The following is a 17,411-nucleotide window of genomic DNA, read 5'->3' on the forward strand; positions in this document are numbered from 1 at the left end:
AAACTACGTGGCTTTTGAATTTTATTTTGATCTTTTAATAAACTTGGAACATTTGGTTTTCAACATCGCCGCGTGAAAAACAAAGAAAAAAAAAAACATCCACAAAAGAAATAACGTCGCAGTGGTAGGACGTTAGTGTGATGCTCACTTAACGTTAACACAGCACAGAGAGCTCAGGAAAGAGACGAAGAGAGAGAAGACGCTTGCTCTGGACTGTTCACATCCTTTGTACATGTTAGTCGTCCAAAGCAAAATACGGTCAGATCTTGATTACAATACACACTGTACATAGCAATCTGAATAAGGCAACATAGGGACTATCAACCAGTTATGGAAGCTGCTGCAGGTTGTTAAGAAACTACAAAATAAGTTTTGCCTTTTGTTTTTGCATCGTCTCCCCTCCGTGTGTTTGGAACAGGGCTTGTCAGAAGGAGGACCGAGGACAGATGGCGGAGGAGTACTGCCAGTATAAGAACCTCAAAGCGAAGCTCCGCCTACTGGAGGCCCTGCTCAGTAAACAACAGGACTCAGCCAAGGTCATTTGAGTTGACTCACAGTGGGACTTTAATGTAACTTAACAGGACTGGATCAGATCTGAGAAGCTGGTGGGCCTGGTCTGTTCTGTTTTTTTTCTATGCCATGCTCATTATGTGGACGCACTTTACATGAGGAGAGCGCTGATGGAAGATGGAGAGAATCTGACTGAGTCCTTTATCATGTCGTGACACGTCTCGCTACAAACCCGATGTAGCACGTGTATCTCATGTAGCATTAGTCTGTATCAAAGATGAAGTGCTGTAACTACTTGATGTTAGTTACATATTAGTTATTTTAAGATGACCGTACGTATATAGCTATCGCACTTTGCCTTTTTTTTTTTCTTGCCAAAGTTCTATTTTTGGACAACTGTGTCCATAGTTCATGTGGAGACTGCATTTTTTTTTTAAGTCCTTTCTTTGTAAAACAAAAGGCGAATGTTTAAATGCAATCAGTGAGACAATCCTGTCGTGGCTGTGCATGTCAGTTTGTTTGTGTCCTGCGTTGTGCTATGAAATGCATTCTGAATTTTATAGTGAATCTAAATCGTGACCATGTAAATGATGGTGAACCTTTGACAATGTGGTGCAAGTTTTACTGCTGTCGAATTTGTCTTCCCCCCCATTTTTTGCCTTTGTTTAATTAATTCCCCATAAATGCTGTTGTTGACAATGATCAGAGTGTGTGACATTGTGCACTTCTGGTTTATATAATTTTCTATATATATACAATATATATATATATATGAATATCAATAAAAAATAAATATTTTTTCACATTTATTCTGCTAAACACAGTTCATGGTTCTACTTTCTTTGCACTGACTACAGTAAAAGAAGAGCGAGTGTTACAGAACGGTTGCTAAGTTAGAGGTCAGCTTTCAGAACTGCATCATGCTTTGCTGCTTCTTCATGAGAAGTTCACATGAGAACACATTTATTTGTTGGTTGTTTCATTAGATTCCACAGAAGTTTCATGTCTGGTTTTCAACACCTTTGGTTTAAAGAAAGATGACCGTTGATGCTGCGGCCTTAGAATGTTGTAGTACCATTTCATGCCACTAGTAGTAGGAGGTAAAAAAAAAAAAGAAGACGAGTCAGATTTTCTCGACTGTGGAAAAAGAACAAAACATTTCTAGAAAGAGGGAAAACTAGAAACAACAAAATGCTCGCCCACAATCGTCAGCATGTCAATAACAACAAGGCAAAGGTCATGAACAAAATTAAAAATTAAAAATGGAAGCAGCCCATGTTTTTAGTAGAGTTAGAGGGTTTGGTCAGTACGCCAGAGATGACTTGCAGGATGGATGGATGAGTCCGTGGTGGTGTGTCAGCTGGTGGTCCCTTGTGTGGACATCTTCACGTTTGATCTGATGTATGTTTTCAACATGTAAGGGCGACCCCTCTAAAGAGGAGGAGTCAATGGTGCAGGTTTTAAAGTGTGAGTTCCTTCAAAGTACAGAGCGGTGTCAGAGAGATGTCGGTGTGCATGTCTGGGAGTCTACTAAATCTGCTGCTTCATGCATGAGTTGCTCTGCTTCATCAGTTCACGTGGACTTCCTGTGTGTGTGTGTGTGTGTGGAGGCCGGTCACCCCCGAGTCCTTCCCTTGCTCTCCTCAGTGCACCAGCTTAGCGCCCCACACTGATGTTGCAGGTCTTGCAGCTCGGGTCCTTCTTGGCGTTTACCGTGGACATGCTCATCTGCTGGTACCCGCTGATCTCGGCCACCGTGCCCGACGCCAGGTCCACGGGCTCCGTGTAGATGACCTCCAGGATGACGTCCTGGGCGTGATGAAACAGCAGGCCGCCCTCGCCCTCCTCCACCCGCTTGCAGGTGAGGAAAGGGTTGTTGGCCATGTCGAGCAAAGGGAGGCGCTGCTTGCAGAAGTCGTCGCCCTTGGAGCCCTTCGGCGCCAGGACCAGAATAACGAAGTGGTAGGCCGTGTACATGCAGTAGAAATCCCCAAAGTACAGGTTGGTGTCTGGGTTGAAGAGATTGTCGGCCTGGACCTCGAAGCGGTGGCGGCCGTACGGGGAGTCCTGCGGCGGTTTGCCGGTGTTGAACTCTGTGTTGCAGCTGAAGAAAAGGCCCTCCAGCTTCCCACTGATGGGCGAGCCGTGGCTGCCGCTGTCGTCCTTCACCGACGGCAGCATGCGGTTCTCCTGCTCGTCCCTGGAGTTCGGAGAGGAGAGAACGAAATGTGTCGTGAGCAAACAGAAAACAATTCATCAGCTTCCCTCGGGGGCCGATCAGTAACAAACACTGCTCATCTTTTAATGAAGTTCTCCCCTCCTAAACCAAATAAAGTGATTTTTGAATTGCCAGAAAGCAATGGCACCACTTTACTTTCATTAAAGTATTATGAACAGTGTCGAGACAGCGCATGACAAGGGGGGGGGGGGAACTCTCTCTTGTACTTTCAGCATTTCTCGAGCTGTCATCACATTAACATCCAGTTCGTCCTCGGGAGAAAAGATTCACTGTCACTGATAAAAACACGACAACACTTTTCTTTATCATTCTCACAAACTGCCAGAAAACAAAAAGCTGCTTCCAGACTGCAATTTAACAAACCAACACTCAAGGCAATGAACACTATTGTGGCAGCTGCCCCCCCCCCCCCCCCCCCCCCCGCCCCCCGTAGAGCAAATCTAATCTCCGAAGCTCCAGCTATGAATCATAATTATATGATATCACTCCAGAGGTTTTCATTATATTCATAATTGATGCTTTGTTGTGGGCATTATAGAATTACACAGCTTCCCAGTTCGGGTCAAACGATCGGAGGCCCCATCGGGTCCGTGCTGTTGTTCGCCACACGGTGGTGCAGTTTGACAGAACGCACACAGTGGCGGCTGCGACTCAGCACAAGGGGATGAAGCCTGAGCAGATGACGTCATGTTTTAAGAGCTCCAACAAAAGAGTGCTCACAGGCTCCAGTGCAGAGACAGAGAGGATGGAGAGGAGCCATTAGAACCAAGAGACAACAAGAGGAGGACGAAAGGGGAAGGGACAGAAGACACACTCTACTGAGGCAGCAGAAGCTCCAGGGATATTCTCCCTCTCTGTCTGTCATATTCTCCTCCTACATAAAATACTTTTGCTGCCACAAGTTTGATTTGTTCTGTCTCTATTCTTTCACCCGCATCTCCGAGCAACTGTCTGCTGTTGTCTGACAGAGTTACACAAGGCTCCTCTGCTTTGTTCTCTGTTGTATTCATCTGTACAGTGTGCGTGTGCAGAGGAAGTCACTGCTTCAGTAGATTGAGGTACACATGTGGATTTATGGATCTAATCATCAGGCTGCACTCTAGAGGTCAATCCTCAGCTTAATCTGGAGTCCAATGCATCAACCTAAAGCTACGTGCTCTTTATTTGCCTTTTACCTGGCATGGTCAAAGTATTCTTTGTTCTGGTTCCTGTAGAAGACGGAGAGACGCAGCATCCGGCCGGCGATGGCCTCGGCCTTCTCCAGCAGCTGGTTTAGATGCACCGTGGAATAATCTGAAAAAAACACAGACAAGCTCATTAATGGAATTAGTGATAGGAAATGGACAAACATCATTATAGGAAATCCAATTATTTTCATGTGAATTCTGGATATGAGCTCAGGGATCCTGACGCTCTTCCCTCCCTCACGTCTCCATAGTTATTCAGAGGCTGAAGTGACTCAGCATTTTAGACCAGGAACCTTCTCAATCAGTCTTATAGTATGATCTACTTCCCCTCACCACCACCGAAACACAGCTCTGCCAACTCGGTGTGGAGATGATCCAAAGCATATGTATAAAAAATCTGAATGATGCAGTCATCCCAATTTCACCAGGGGAACTCGAACACACCACTGAGGACGATTTGAGTGAAAAGAGAAGATTCTCTGCTCTCTCGTTTTGAGGAAAAGGAAAAAAAGACATACTGTTTAATTTCATATTTTATTACTGTAATATCAGCTTGTTGTAGAAAGATTACTCAGCTTTAAAGCTGTCAAAACATTTGTTAGACCTTGAGCCTGTTAGTTATAGTAAGGGAAAGTCTCTGCATCATCTTTAAGTATTTTCCTTCATCATCTCCTCGTATGACACACACACACACACACCCACACAGACACAAACACACACACACACCGGACACACACACAAACACAAACTTTATTTTTCGACACATTATTATTTCTTTCCGTATTCTCGAACTTGAATCTCTACTGAGAGAAGGAGGATTTGTTTTCATGGGCATTTATTTGTTAGATTACACAAAAACTACACAACCCATTTCTCTGACATTTTGTGGCACATGACCCAAAGAAAGAACTCTTAAGATAAATAAAGATAAAGATAAAGTTAAATATGTAACCCCAAAGTGTTTTGGATTCCGTTTGATTAGCTTGAAAGGTATAAATAAAGTTTGACTGATTGAATCCTGGCAGTCCTGAGGGGACCTGATGCTTCCTGACACTTCAGGACAAATTCTCTGCTTGATTAATACTTCAGTTTAATGTAAACTCGAGACATAAACATGTCACTGGGACCATGTTTGCATGAGCACATTAGTAAATAGGGGGGGGGGGGAGGGGGGGGGGTTACATGTGATTACGTGTTGTATGTTTTAGCCTCCTCACCATCTCTGATTACTCCGCTCGCCAGTCTCCACGCCATCATCTCTCTCCTCCTCCCCCCACGCTAAGCCTCCAGCCTGCGATGTTGAACCCTGTGACCCCTGCATCAGAAGATATACAGCACGGCTCCCCTCCTTCCTTTAATCCCTCTCTTTCCTCACCCCCCCCCCCCCCCCCCCCCCCCCCAACCCACCCCCCTCCACCTCTCCATCCATCTTTGCCTGCACTCAATTTAAATTAGCCTCCCTTGGATATGCACTGTGCTGTGTCCTTCCCTCCATTGTCTCCTCCCTCTCTGTCCCTTTTTGGTTGAGTTGGTCACTGTTGACCATGTGTGACGTCGCCCGTGACCTGTGTGTTTCTCACCGCCGGTGCAGAACTCGATGATCTCACTCCACTCGGAGACGGCGTAGTCCCCGTCGGTCTGTTTGGAGGCGGTCTGGACGGCCACGGTGTACTCGGTCCGTGGGCTGAGGAACCAGTGGCCCCGAACCGTCATGGGCAGGGGCACGGCCTTGGCCACCAGCTTGGTCGGAACATCCTGCGGGGAGGGAGGGAGGAAGGCAGTCGGAGAGTCAGGAGGAACTTCTCCTTTTATGGCCGTCTTTCAGCCACATGCAGGTATTGGCAGACGTCTGCTCGTAAACACTTCATATATATAAGTGCTGGACTGTAGTTTTATTTATGTGTGTACAACAGTTTTTACTTTATTTAACCTCCACAAGTCTCTGAGGGTGTGAGCAGGTCAGTGATTGGACCAGGAGCCTCTGCCTAGCAACAGAGTCACAACCATCGCTGCACAGACACTATTGGTCACAGACAAAATCGAAATACAGTATTTGGACCCTTAACTACACAACAGACAGGAAGTGACTGCAGGATTAGAGGAGGGGGAATGTTAAAAGGAGTCTGTAAGAAGCTGCAGTCTTCCTCCTCTTCTTCCTCCTCCTCCTCTTCTTCCTCCTCCTGCTGCCCCTAAAGCAATTACTCTCAGGCAGAGCGAGAGAGAGAGACTGTGTGTATGATATTCGCCCATTGGAGCTCAGACCACTGGCACACTGGGAACAAAAGCCACCGTGCAAAGTGTCTCCTTGCCTAAAGAAAGGTTATCTGACCTGGTTACCTGTGTCCGAGCCTCAAACAGACATTTCAGGTTTCAAACATCAAACTTAATCAAAATTCAGAATGTTTCAGAAAGGTTAGGACCATTTAGTGGCATTGTATAGTTTATATTGCTTATAAATGCATCACTTACACAAAAAATACATATTTGTAACACATTACACTGTCAAGTGATTCTTGCGATTTTTGTCAGAATGTGAAATTTGAGTTAGAATTGTTATTTTGGCCACAGAGCTCATGGACATACAAATAAAGAGATGAAATACTTTTTTCAGAGCTGAATGATCACTGGGAAAAATGTTTCATGTTTTTATAGTTTGGTAAAATACTTAAACTCACATCTCTCTTCTTTGTGCTCTGCACGCTCATTGTGATTTTTCATTTTTCTCAAACACTGAATCACATTTTTCCAAATCCTCTTATCCTCGACAAACTTCCTTCTCTTTGCAAAGCGCAACAGACTCCCCCGAGCGACACTTCCACTCCAGACCCTTTGATGAGTCACCCCTCTGCAGTGAGACGGGCTGATTCAACCGTTACCTTGTGCTTGAACTTGTTTGAGTTCTTGTTCTCCTTCTTGTTCAGGTCGATGAAGTAGTGCGTGATGCGCTCCTTGCTGCGCGGCTCCATGTCCCAGCAGATCTTGAAGGAGTCGCAGGTGATGTTGCTGATCTTGATGTTCTGGGGAACAGGAAGCTCCTCGTTCTCCGAGATGCTGCCGTCCTGGGATTTACTCCCTGTGAAGGTAACAACAATCAATGTTGACGTTTCAGATAATAATGATCTTAATCGTGCGAGTTAAGCCTGAAATACTTTGCTCATAATGACTTCAGTGTTATAAGACGTCAGTGATTGTGCAGACTTCAAAATTCTGTATCTATGCCGAGCTTTTATTCATCCATTATCGTCCTCTGAGCCAATCCCAGCTGACATTCGACGAGGGGGGGGGGGGGTCACTCTGGACCGGCCATCAACAGAGACTAACAACAATTCACACTCACCCTCACACCTGTACTGTTTATTTACAGTCACTGGACTCTGGGAGAAAGAGCCAGAATACCCAGAGAAAACCCAGATGAGGACAAAGCATCACAAAGAAAGGTTCTTCACTGAACTGGGATTTGAACCAGCAACCTTCCTGCTGCGAGGTTAACCACTGTATCACCGTGCTTTTATTCAGTCCTCAGTATTGCACATAAACGATCCATACCACTACGGTCTCTCAGGAAACGGCTCTCGTAGTGTATCCACCATCCGCCCAGCCCAGAGAGTTGCCATGGAAACACATCAGTCCCTCATCACACACACACACACACACACACACACACACACCTATCTGCTGCTCAGAAAATACGCTGCATTAAATATTTCAAACGCTGCTGAATGAATCTCCTCTCTGAATATAGAGTCATTTCTAATGAGCTCCTACATATTTGTGTATTTTTCTTTGTCAATCTGTACAACAATTTGTTTTGAGAATGAAGCTTTCGTAATTTGGTCGTTCGTGCACAATGACAGTAAAGTTCTTGAATCTGGAATCTCCTGTTGTTCAAGAGCCTGAAACTTTAACGTTTAAAATACTGGTGAAAGCTCAGAAAGTTGAATTTGCATAAAGGTAGAAAATTAAGAATTTCATAGTATTTTGTCACGTCACTCTTCAGCCTGGTCAGAAACGCACAACACCAATTAATCAGGTCCCCGCAAGTAACACAACATGGAACATAGGAGAACAATCCCAAGTGCACACAGAGGCCACAGCAAATGTCAACGGTTGAATGAGAGCTTTGTAGTTTCAGGATGAATATAGACATTGCGTCACGCTGGGACACGCCCACTTGGCACCGCAACAATGCGTTTCCTGTGCACGCTCAGGGGTCTGAACACGAGAGTGAGTAAAAAACAAGAATGCAAAAAAATGCACAACTCCACTGAAAGTCCGCGGGGACCAAACAAAGGAAGAAGCAGCCGAGCATGGAACATCCATCTCCGCTCATCAGCTGAGAGAGGGCCAGATAAAAGAGTGATCCTGTAATTGGGCTGTGAGGTTTCCTCTGTCTCGCCTCAACACATCCATGAGAGCGTTTGTAGATGGATTCATTTTAGGAAAACGGACAAAACAGGAAGTGACTCCTACGACCAGTGAACATCTAACAATTTAATTCTGGTTTGGCTCTTTTCTTGATCACGACTTACGACTTAAAATACCACAATAGACAAAAGTAGGGTCTCCACCCCCAGACCAGACCAGACCCCCTACTTACTTTTGTCCTAATCACTAGTTCCTAATCAGGACTATAGCTGATTACTGCAAATAATCATCTTTAACCAAGAGAGAAACCCTCTTTGGTTAAGTGCCTGGAAGATACCGATCCCCCCCGATGAAAACTAAATACATGCAGGGATTTAGAGTTTAAAGATGACTTTACCAGACAGAAATTATATAAATCTTCAGACCAGAGAAAGCCGGTGTTTTAAGCATGAGATTATTTTATTTAATCAGAAATCATGTGAGCACTCCGTCCTGTTTTTATGGAAACACCTCGTCCTGCTGCTGATCCACATCTCGTCGTTCTAAACCCCACTAAGCTGATAGAGTTCGGTTCAGACTGAGAGGGTCAACGTGGGACATGACTCAGCAGAACTCTGTTAGAAACTGCTTCAGTGAGTCAGCGCGACGCAGAGCAGACGGTGATCTCACCGAATTAATGTCCCCCCCCCCACCCGAGACCTTCTGCTGATGACCTCTACCAAAAACTAGAGAAAGACATCTCTAACGTCTGCTTCAGGGAAAAGAGGGAAAATCCAAAAGACACTTAAGTTTAGACACGATGAAAAAAAATGACTACACCTAAAAGAGCAGATTATAGAATAGAGTATCACATTTTAAAGAATGAAGGACAAACAACTTAAACAATTTAAATTTGAAAGCTGAAACAAAGTTCACCTTGAAGTTGAGTTTACTCTCGTTAAATTAATTTTTATACAGTGTGACCTGTTTGTTCCTGTAAACATGAACCAATCAGCAGCGATGCTCCTGCTGACCCAGTCGCTGTGTTGATACTGAATGAGGTTCAACACCAACACCGATGTTTCCCTTCAATCCGACCTCCTGCAGGTTTTTTAACCGCGCAGCTCCTTCAGACTCCACACTGCTGATTTAGCTCCTGTTTACTCTAATGCTCTCTTAATTAACCTGCACACGGAGGCACTGCACCGACGCAGCGAGGCTCTTCTAACCCAATCAGATATTGCCCACACAACACTCCAGAGGCCGCTCAGTCAGGCTGGAAATGAGGCTATCGGGGAAAACAGGATCTGGACCGCCTTCAGTTTACTGGGCGGAGAGAAGAACAGAAAATCTGTTCACTCTTATTCCTCTGAGATGAAAACAATATAAAATCATGAATTTCATTAACAAACACACGTATTATATTTGTATATTTAATTAGGCTACATGTCGGCCCAGTGATGTGCTGGGTGTACCCCGCCTCTTGCCCACTGTCAGCTGGGATTGGCCCCAGCAACCCTTGCAGAGTAATCAGTATATATAACGGATGGAGAATGTAATTCGGCAGTATACTATTATGCAAACAAATTCATCATCAAATGTATTAAACAAAATGCAGCTTGTGAATATGAATGTAGGTAAACACACCGGCTTACTGAGATCCAGCGGTTTAGCTCGGCACCGACTCCTCTGGGACTCAGGAGGAAAGATGGAGGAGTGAGAGCCAAGGTCATTACGGTGAAGAGCAGAACCTTTTACAGTCTCACATGGGAAACCTCAACCTCTCAGCTTCACATCATTATACCAGCAGTGTAGACAGCATCGCTCTTACAGATCTGCTCTTGCACTTGGTTTGCTGCTGCAGCCAATATTCATTTGTGTTGTGTCCTAACTTCACCGTGGAGGCTCCTCTACACTGATGTTCTTCTGTTAATGTATTAAACTCTTACAATGCACGAGGCAGGGGGGGGGGGGTGGGGGGAGTGCCGTCTAATCATGATCAAGCAAAATGAGTCCGCTTGTAAGCCCCTTGCTGTGCAGATTACTCATGCTGTGCACACATGTACAGGGTGGGGGGGTGTGGAGGGGTGGGGGGGGGGGAGAGATCAACAGAACGTAGCAGAGCATTCAACTTGATACACCAGAGCAGCGCACATGCTCGAGCAGAGAAACAAAATGGAGGACGCAGTAAATATCTGCACTGGTGCTGCTGAAAGCATCACATTTCACAAGATGGAAAGTGTTCTCTGTGGATTCTGACAAACCCCATCAAACGCTGCCTGCTGCCCTTTCACTCAGCGTGCAGCCAAACGCCAGAGTGTGGAACAGCAGCAGACGCACCAGGATCAATACCAATCTGGTTAACGTGCATAGGTTGGTCCTAATGGCTCTCTGTGGTGGGGCTGGTTCCAGTCACACCTGGCCTCATGCTGGGAGTTACTCGATCGAGCTGGTGAGAGATTCGATTCCCTTTCAGGCCAAATGTACTCAGCGGAACAGCTGAGGTGAACAGTGTGAGACGTTTTCTCACACTGAGATTCATACCTCCTTTTCTTACTTTTCATATTTTCACTAAATAACAACAATATCCAATCAGCCTTGAACAGAGGTGCAAAGAAATACAAGCCACAGATCAGCTCCAAAAAACCCTAAGAAACTTTATTTGTAAAACCCATATTCACAAATCACGACATGATGTGACATCCTCTGTCCTCAAACCTTAACAACAGGGCATCAGTACTAACATATGAAATGTCCAGTAGAGCTGTGCAACGTCCACTGTACCACCGTCACATTATCAAGTCTGTTGGAGCAACACCACGTCCATCCCTTCATCGCTACCTCCAGCTCCCAGGGGAGTATTCACAGATAGTCTCATGTTGAAACACAGACAGTACACAACAATTAAAAACCCATCCCCCATTTATCACTGTGTTCTTCTACCTTGTTTATCAGCAGGTGAGGTTCAGGAGGTAGAGCGAGTCGTCCACTAATCATAAGGTCTACGGTTCGATCCCAGTCTCCCCGAGTGTCACAGCCCCTGGGAGCTGTGGCAGCAGTGTGTGAGTGATGTGTGAGAGAGAAAGGGCTGCAGCAAGAGGCAACAACTGTAAGGCTCTCTGAGTGGTTCTTCAATTTTAGCTGATCTTGGTCAACACGACTAGAGAAGCGTTTTAAAAGATACAGACGCATTAACATCAGGCTATTTTATATTGTTTTTAAAAGTCGCCACCATGTCCAAGAGAAAGGCTTCAAGTTAATGTGGAAGAATCCATTTATAAAGTGTAGGAGGGTGTAGGACGTGGAAAAGAGACAGACCGTCTCTGACTGCACATAAGTGGCCACTCATTTCAGACGGATGAGCCTCCTACATGTAAGTTGCAGTAGTTTCACGTCTAAAATTGAGGAGTAGACACGAGGGGAGCAGCAGACAGGGACTGAGTGCTGGTGCTCACAGGTCTTTTGAAAATCAGGCCTTTGTTCCTCTGAACGCAGAGACAGACAGAGACAGAGACAGAGACAGGGACAGAGACAGGGACAGGGACAGAGACAGAGACAGGGACAGAGACAGAGACAGAGACAGGGACAGGGACAGGGACAGGGACAGAGACAGAGACAGGGACAGAGACAGAGACAGGGACAGGGACAGGGACAGGGACAGGGACAGATACAGAGACAGGGACAGAGACAGAGACAGGGACAGGGACAGGGACAGGGACAGGGACAGAGACAGAGACAGGGACAGAGACAGGGACAGGGACAGAGACAGAGACAGGGACAGGGACAGGGACAGGGACAGGGACAGAGACAGAGACAGAGACAGGGACAGGGACAGGGACAGAGACAGGGACAGGGACAGGGACAGGGACAGGGACAGGGACAGAGACAGGGACAGAGACAGAGACAGAGACAGGGACAGGGACAGAGACAGAGACAGAGACAGGGACAGAGACAGGGACAGAGACAGAGACAGAGACAGAGACAGGGACAGGGACAGAGACAGAGACAGAGACAGAGACAGGGACAGAGACAGGGACAGGGACAGGGACAGGGACAGAGACCACGCTGGGAGCGAGAGGAGCTGCCAACGGGGAAGCATCTTTCTCTCCGAGTGAGATAAACAAAGCCCGGTTCATCAGGGTCAACAATGTGGAGTTCCAGCTTTTTACAAAACCGACAACCTCCTGTATAGCAAGCGACGACAAATAAATAACACAAAACGTGCTCATTGGTTCAGAATTCTTATACGTTCATTTTAATAGAAGGTCAGAATTTGTCCGAACCCAGAATGAGTCATCATTTCTCATTTGCATAGAATTTGAATTTAAAAGCAGCTGCAGTAAAAATCCACATAAATTCTGTATAGAAGGATTTTAAATTAGCATTAGTGTCTCAAATCAAATTTCTATTTCCCATATTTACTAATCCCAGTTTGCCTCAAAGGGATTAACATTGGTTCAGGTGCGACACCCTCGGTCCTGAAGCCTCGACGAGAGAGGAAAGAGTAAAACTACTGCTATTTATTTAAAATGTTATAAAACAGAACAACAATATTTAAAACATGCATGAAAAATAACACGCCCAATCATAAGGAGAAGTTTATCAATGTTTGAAGCGTTCGCGCCAAAAGGGAAAATATCTCACAGAAATTGTTTGAAGCAGATTTCCACAGCACATCAATTACAAATAACATTCTTCACCATTTAATTCAGTAAAGTGAATCATAAGTGGCAGTGCATTAACTGAGCCTGTCGCCAGCACAGTCATGGCAAACAACTGCTCCCACTGAGCACTGGCCAAACTGAAATGCCAGCTTACTCAGCCGGTGCAGTGTGTCACCGGGCCGGCCGCCTGTTGCACCACCACAAACTGACTGAGCTCCGTTCAACAGGATCGAGCACTTTGAGTCTGGATGATCCACTAATCCTCAGCATATAGTGTTTATCAAATCCTCTTGATCTGGTGGCTGGTTCCAGTGTAGGCCGTAAACCCCACCTCCTCCATGTTAGCAGATGGGACATGGACCAAACTAAAAAGTACAGATTCACAACATTTTTCATAAAAGATGGTTTCTGTCATTTCAGGTAGTTTCTTATCACATCGATGAAGCGTTGGATTGGCTGACTGGGAATTGGTCGAAAATATTCAACTGCCCAAGATGGCGGACCCCATCGTGAGGAAGCAGAGATGTGTCATCCATCTTTATACACAGTCTATGATGTTTACCATCCTGGCCAAGCACGTAACCAGGCTGACATCTGCTGGTTAGCCCGCACAGATAAGATTGTCATCAATCTTACTCATTGGAAAAAGATGGATAGTGTGGATATGATATATTCACTACAGTTGAGATGTTTCAGTTATGATTGCGTTGGACTCACACCAACATTTCATAGTTAAAAAGAAAATATCAACTTATGTCTGAGAAGCAGCAAATTTTATGCAATGAAATAGAAAAACATATTTCTCCCACTGCTGAGCTAATCTTGCAAAACTAATTTTCATGCAACATTGTTTTTGAAAAGTGGCAAGAGAAGAACAACCACCTCTCTATCACGGACACACAGTGTCAGATTGAGGGGGACACAGCTGGAGCTGCAGTGTTTTCGCTCGGAGAGATTTCACAGAGTGCAGACAGAGTACTTGGATTCATAAATGGCAGTCATCCATCATGCCAACCGAATTATGTCAACGGCCACAGCGGAAGGTCTTCGGAGACATGTAGCATGTATTTCATTATCCCCTGTAAATACACAGTAACTGGGGATATAGAATCAAACAGGCGGTCCCTTCAGTCACAGCCGTTCGGAGCTTGGGGACAAATTTCTGTCCAGCACAACATTATGGAACCTCTGTGTCCCCGGCTCTCCGCACACATGCAGGAGAGAAGTCTCTTTCATAAGTGCAGATTCTGTTTTAGATTCACTCAAAGAAAAACATTCCCAAGCTCTTGCTTATTCATGTCACGTCCCCGCTGCTAAACCGAACCATTAAGGCTGTGACATCCCCTGGAACAGGGCTCACACACAGAAACAACTTGTATCCAACCTTTTGTGCATTGAAATTCTCAAACAGTCCTCGGTGTGTGTGTGTGTGTGTGTGTGTGTGTGTGAGGGAGAGAAAGCTCTTTCCCACAGATTACTGGAGCTGCATCTATTTTCCATTTGCTGTGTCAGCACAAGGCACGTAAGCCTCTCCTGCCTCTCAATTAAATATTAATGGATATGGGGAGATAAATTTAGACAGCTAACTGAAATGAATATGGTCAGAACATTTTGGGGTGTATTGATCGGATAGTCTGTTTCTGGGAAAACTGGAAGTGGGCGGTCTGCTACACTGGGTGTGTTGGGCAGGTGGAAACTTTTCAGTTCTTAAAGTTGTTCTAAATGAACTGGTGCAATATTAAATTTTAGGGAAATAACAGGAAACACTAATATAAAACAAACAATTTCAAACCAGAATTAAACACGAGGAACTTCAGTTACTGTTGACTGAGTGAAGACACTACTGGATTACGTTGAAACCAAACCTTGGTGATCAACTCAATTCAACTCAAGTCAATTGGAATAAAAGTGCTGGACAGGCTTAGAATATAGAAATAAAAATTTAAATATAAAGTCCAATAAATAAATTGAAGATACAAAAGCAACAGAATGTTTAAGACCATGGATATCTGAGAATTATAATGTTGCACAATGGCAGATGAAATCGAGGCGTCAAACTCCACTGTCATTGAATGCAATGAGATGAATGTTTCTATGGTGACAGTGGTTCTGATAAACTGCTGCAGAGATTAACCACCTCAGTTCCTTGAGCCTAGAAACATCAGGTGGGTCGACCCCAGTGCTCAGGATGGAGCAGGAAGGTGAAACTGAATAAAATGGTGCCAGGCCATTTAAAACTTAAAATCCATCCTGAATTTCACAGGAAGCTGCAAGTACTGGGTTCAGGTGATCAAGCTTTCTTTTTCCAGTTAGAAGATATGATGCACACGGCGAAGAGACGTCGATACTAGACATTAGTAATTCTCCTGAGGTCTTTGGTTGAGAGAATTAGGTCCATATTCTATTGACGGGCATTTTCAGAACCTACTCAGCTTTACTATCATACTACCACTGATAGTTCGTCTGCACAGAATCTAGACATTGTGACTGAGTTGCTCCACAAACAGACAATATGTCGGGGTCTTATTGAAACAGAGGCACTGTTTACTCCTGACACTCTACTTGACGAACAGGAAAGTGGCTGCTTTGCTGCAAAGACCAACACGGCTTCATCATAAAAGCTCCTGAGCCGCAGCACAGGAAGCACAACACCGGCACAGGGATCCATTAGAGAGAAGTCCAGCCCATGCCTCTGTACACCATTATTAAAATTACAGCTTTAGGATCAGGCCAGCGAAGCACTAAGAGGATATAAACTGCATCCTGCTGTATTCCACTGTGAGGAGCAGCTCCGGCAGATGAGAGAATGAAGCATGAGTGATACAATGACGGCAGAGTGATAAGAAGCCAGGGGTCATTTGAAGGCTCGGCGGTGACACACCATTGACTCCAGGCGCCACCTGACCGACCAATCCAAATACAGATCCAGAAAATCTGGAAAAACTCATTAAAATCCCATCAGCCCCGAAAAGGTGCCGTCTCATTTCAATGCCATGCATGTGCATTAATCGACACGCTTAATTAAAAGGGCGGAATCGCTGTGACCATTAGTCTCAGATGTGCAATCAATGGGTTGTAATTGCTGTGATGGGTGTGTAGGGCTCCACCGCCTGTGCACACACACACACACACACACACACATGTGGGTGCAGCCATGTTTGAGCGTCTCATTCTCTCCTGATGATGACTTGCTTTTTCCCCCCTCCTCACCATTATAGTAGCATCAGTGTTAAACCTGCTCATTTAAAAACCCGATTTTATACTTTGATATGATATAAGTGGCTTATACATGCATTCTTAGCAGCGATCAATTTGATATCAAGACTATATTTTATGATTTATACAGAAAAGAAAACTTTTATCCAGCACAGATGAGGGTGAACGACTCAATGCATCAAAAACCTAAACCTAGTGGGAGTTATTACCAGTTGATAATGGGATAGATGATTATAAAGATGATTGTTTGTGTCATGCTTTAGATGCACATCCATGAATTGAGGCTGGTGCCTGAGAAGAGAAGCCCAGGAGCAGCGGTCATAGGCGGGGTGTCCGCCGGCCTCTGTCCATGTCTGTGGTGCTGAAATCAAGTCTCCCATCACTTAACCCTGTTCCCTCGTGCGTGCATGTTCAGCTTGCAGGAATGCACGTTTCGATTTCTGGCAGAGATTAATGCACAAAAGACCGACTGCAACAGAAAAGACGCTCAGCTATTCCAAACACGCACAAGCGCACCATCCATCCATCCACTCAGCAGAGGAACCGGCGGAGCGAGCGGCCCCTCGTATCCCCTTAGAACACACAACACGGGAACAGGATGCGTCTACAGCCAAAGAGGAACCCTATCTGTGCGCCTTTAATGCAGGTTGTAATGTGAAAGGCAAACCTACTCACCATCTCGCTCGCACAACTGTATGGCGTCCAGGCTCAGGTCCTTGATCATCCCCTCGCAGGGACTCAACGGACTGGTGATGTTGTGCGCCAAGGCTGGTACCTCCATCTCTGCAGCGGTGCCTGGATGATGCTGTCACTGGGGGGGAAATGCTGCGGCTCGTTGAGTGTCGTCCACGGGACTTGCAGGAGAACAGCTTCGGTCCTTTACGCACGGAGGAAGGAAAGAGGAAGAGAGCGAGAGAGAGGGGGAGAGCGAGAGAGAGAGAGAGAGAGAGAGACGCGTTCTTCCACTCGCTCCGCGCGCACAGCAGCTCAGCTCTCTGTCTCCTGGGTGGTGCGGCTACTGGCGCGTCAGCGGAATCGTCACGGGCGCGAGACAGCACAAGCCGCGCGCTGCAGGTTCGGCTCTTTGCGACGTGGAGCACCGCAGCTCCCGCAGAGACACGTTTCCACTTAAAAGCCTCCGAGACACTCGTCGTCGTCTCGTGCGTTTTTCTTATTCCACGCGCTCTCCGTCGTGCACGCGGCGCATTGTCTGGTGCCTTCGGAGCCACAAGTGTGCGCCGCGGGACAGTT

General features: G+C 45.7%; 2 protein-coding genes across 2 annotated transcripts in view; one reads left to right on the top strand and one right to left on the bottom strand.

The window, feature by feature from the left end:
- LOC128453730 (protein FAM13A) overlaps positions 1–1,627 on the top strand; it is an 18,429-nt gene extending 16,802 nt beyond the window's left edge. The window contains exon 21 of the mRNA XM_053436792.1: positions 419–1,627. Within this exon, the coding sequence (XP_053292767.1) occupies positions 419–545 (127 nt within the window). The 3' untranslated portion in view covers positions 546–1,627. The remainder of the gene's footprint in view (positions 1–418) is intronic.
- LOC128453731 (phytanoyl-CoA hydroxylase-interacting protein-like) lies at positions 9–17,130 on the bottom strand. Its single transcript, XM_053436793.1, has 5 exons — positions 16,836–17,130; positions 6,813–7,009; positions 5,517–5,691; positions 3,925–4,042; positions 9–2,710 (listed from the first exon to the last, which is right to left on the bottom strand). The coding sequence occupies exons 1-5, from the start codon at positions 16,939–16,941 to the stop codon at positions 2,167–2,169; spliced, it is 1,140 nt and encodes a 379-aa protein (XP_053292768.1). The 5' UTR covers positions 16,942–17,130; the 3' UTR covers positions 9–2,166.
- Between the last annotated feature and the right edge of the window lie 281 nt (positions 17,131–17,411).

The sequence above is a fragment of the Pleuronectes platessa genome, chromosome 12 (assembly GCF_947347685.1).
Source record: "Pleuronectes platessa chromosome 12, fPlePla1.1, whole genome shotgun sequence".
Lineage (NCBI taxonomy): Eukaryota > Metazoa > Chordata > Actinopteri > Pleuronectiformes > Pleuronectidae > Pleuronectes > Pleuronectes platessa.

What these genes read in the sequence shown, in the direction of transcription:
- LOC128453731 (XM_053436793.1), bottom strand. Translation starts at nt 16,941, where the DNA reads ATGGAGGTACCAGCCTTGGCGCACAACATCACCAGTCCGTTGAGTCCC. An exon ending in CAAACAAGTTCAAGCACAAG is followed by an intron (nt 5,692 to 6,812) that starts GTAACGGTTGAA and finishes CCCTCCCCGCAG; the next exon opens with GATGTTCCGACCAAGCTGGT. An exon ending in GAATACTTTGACCATGCCAG is followed by an intron (nt 2,711 to 3,924) that starts GTAAAAGGCAAA and finishes TCCGAACTCCAG; the next exon opens with GGACGAGCAGGAGAACCGCA.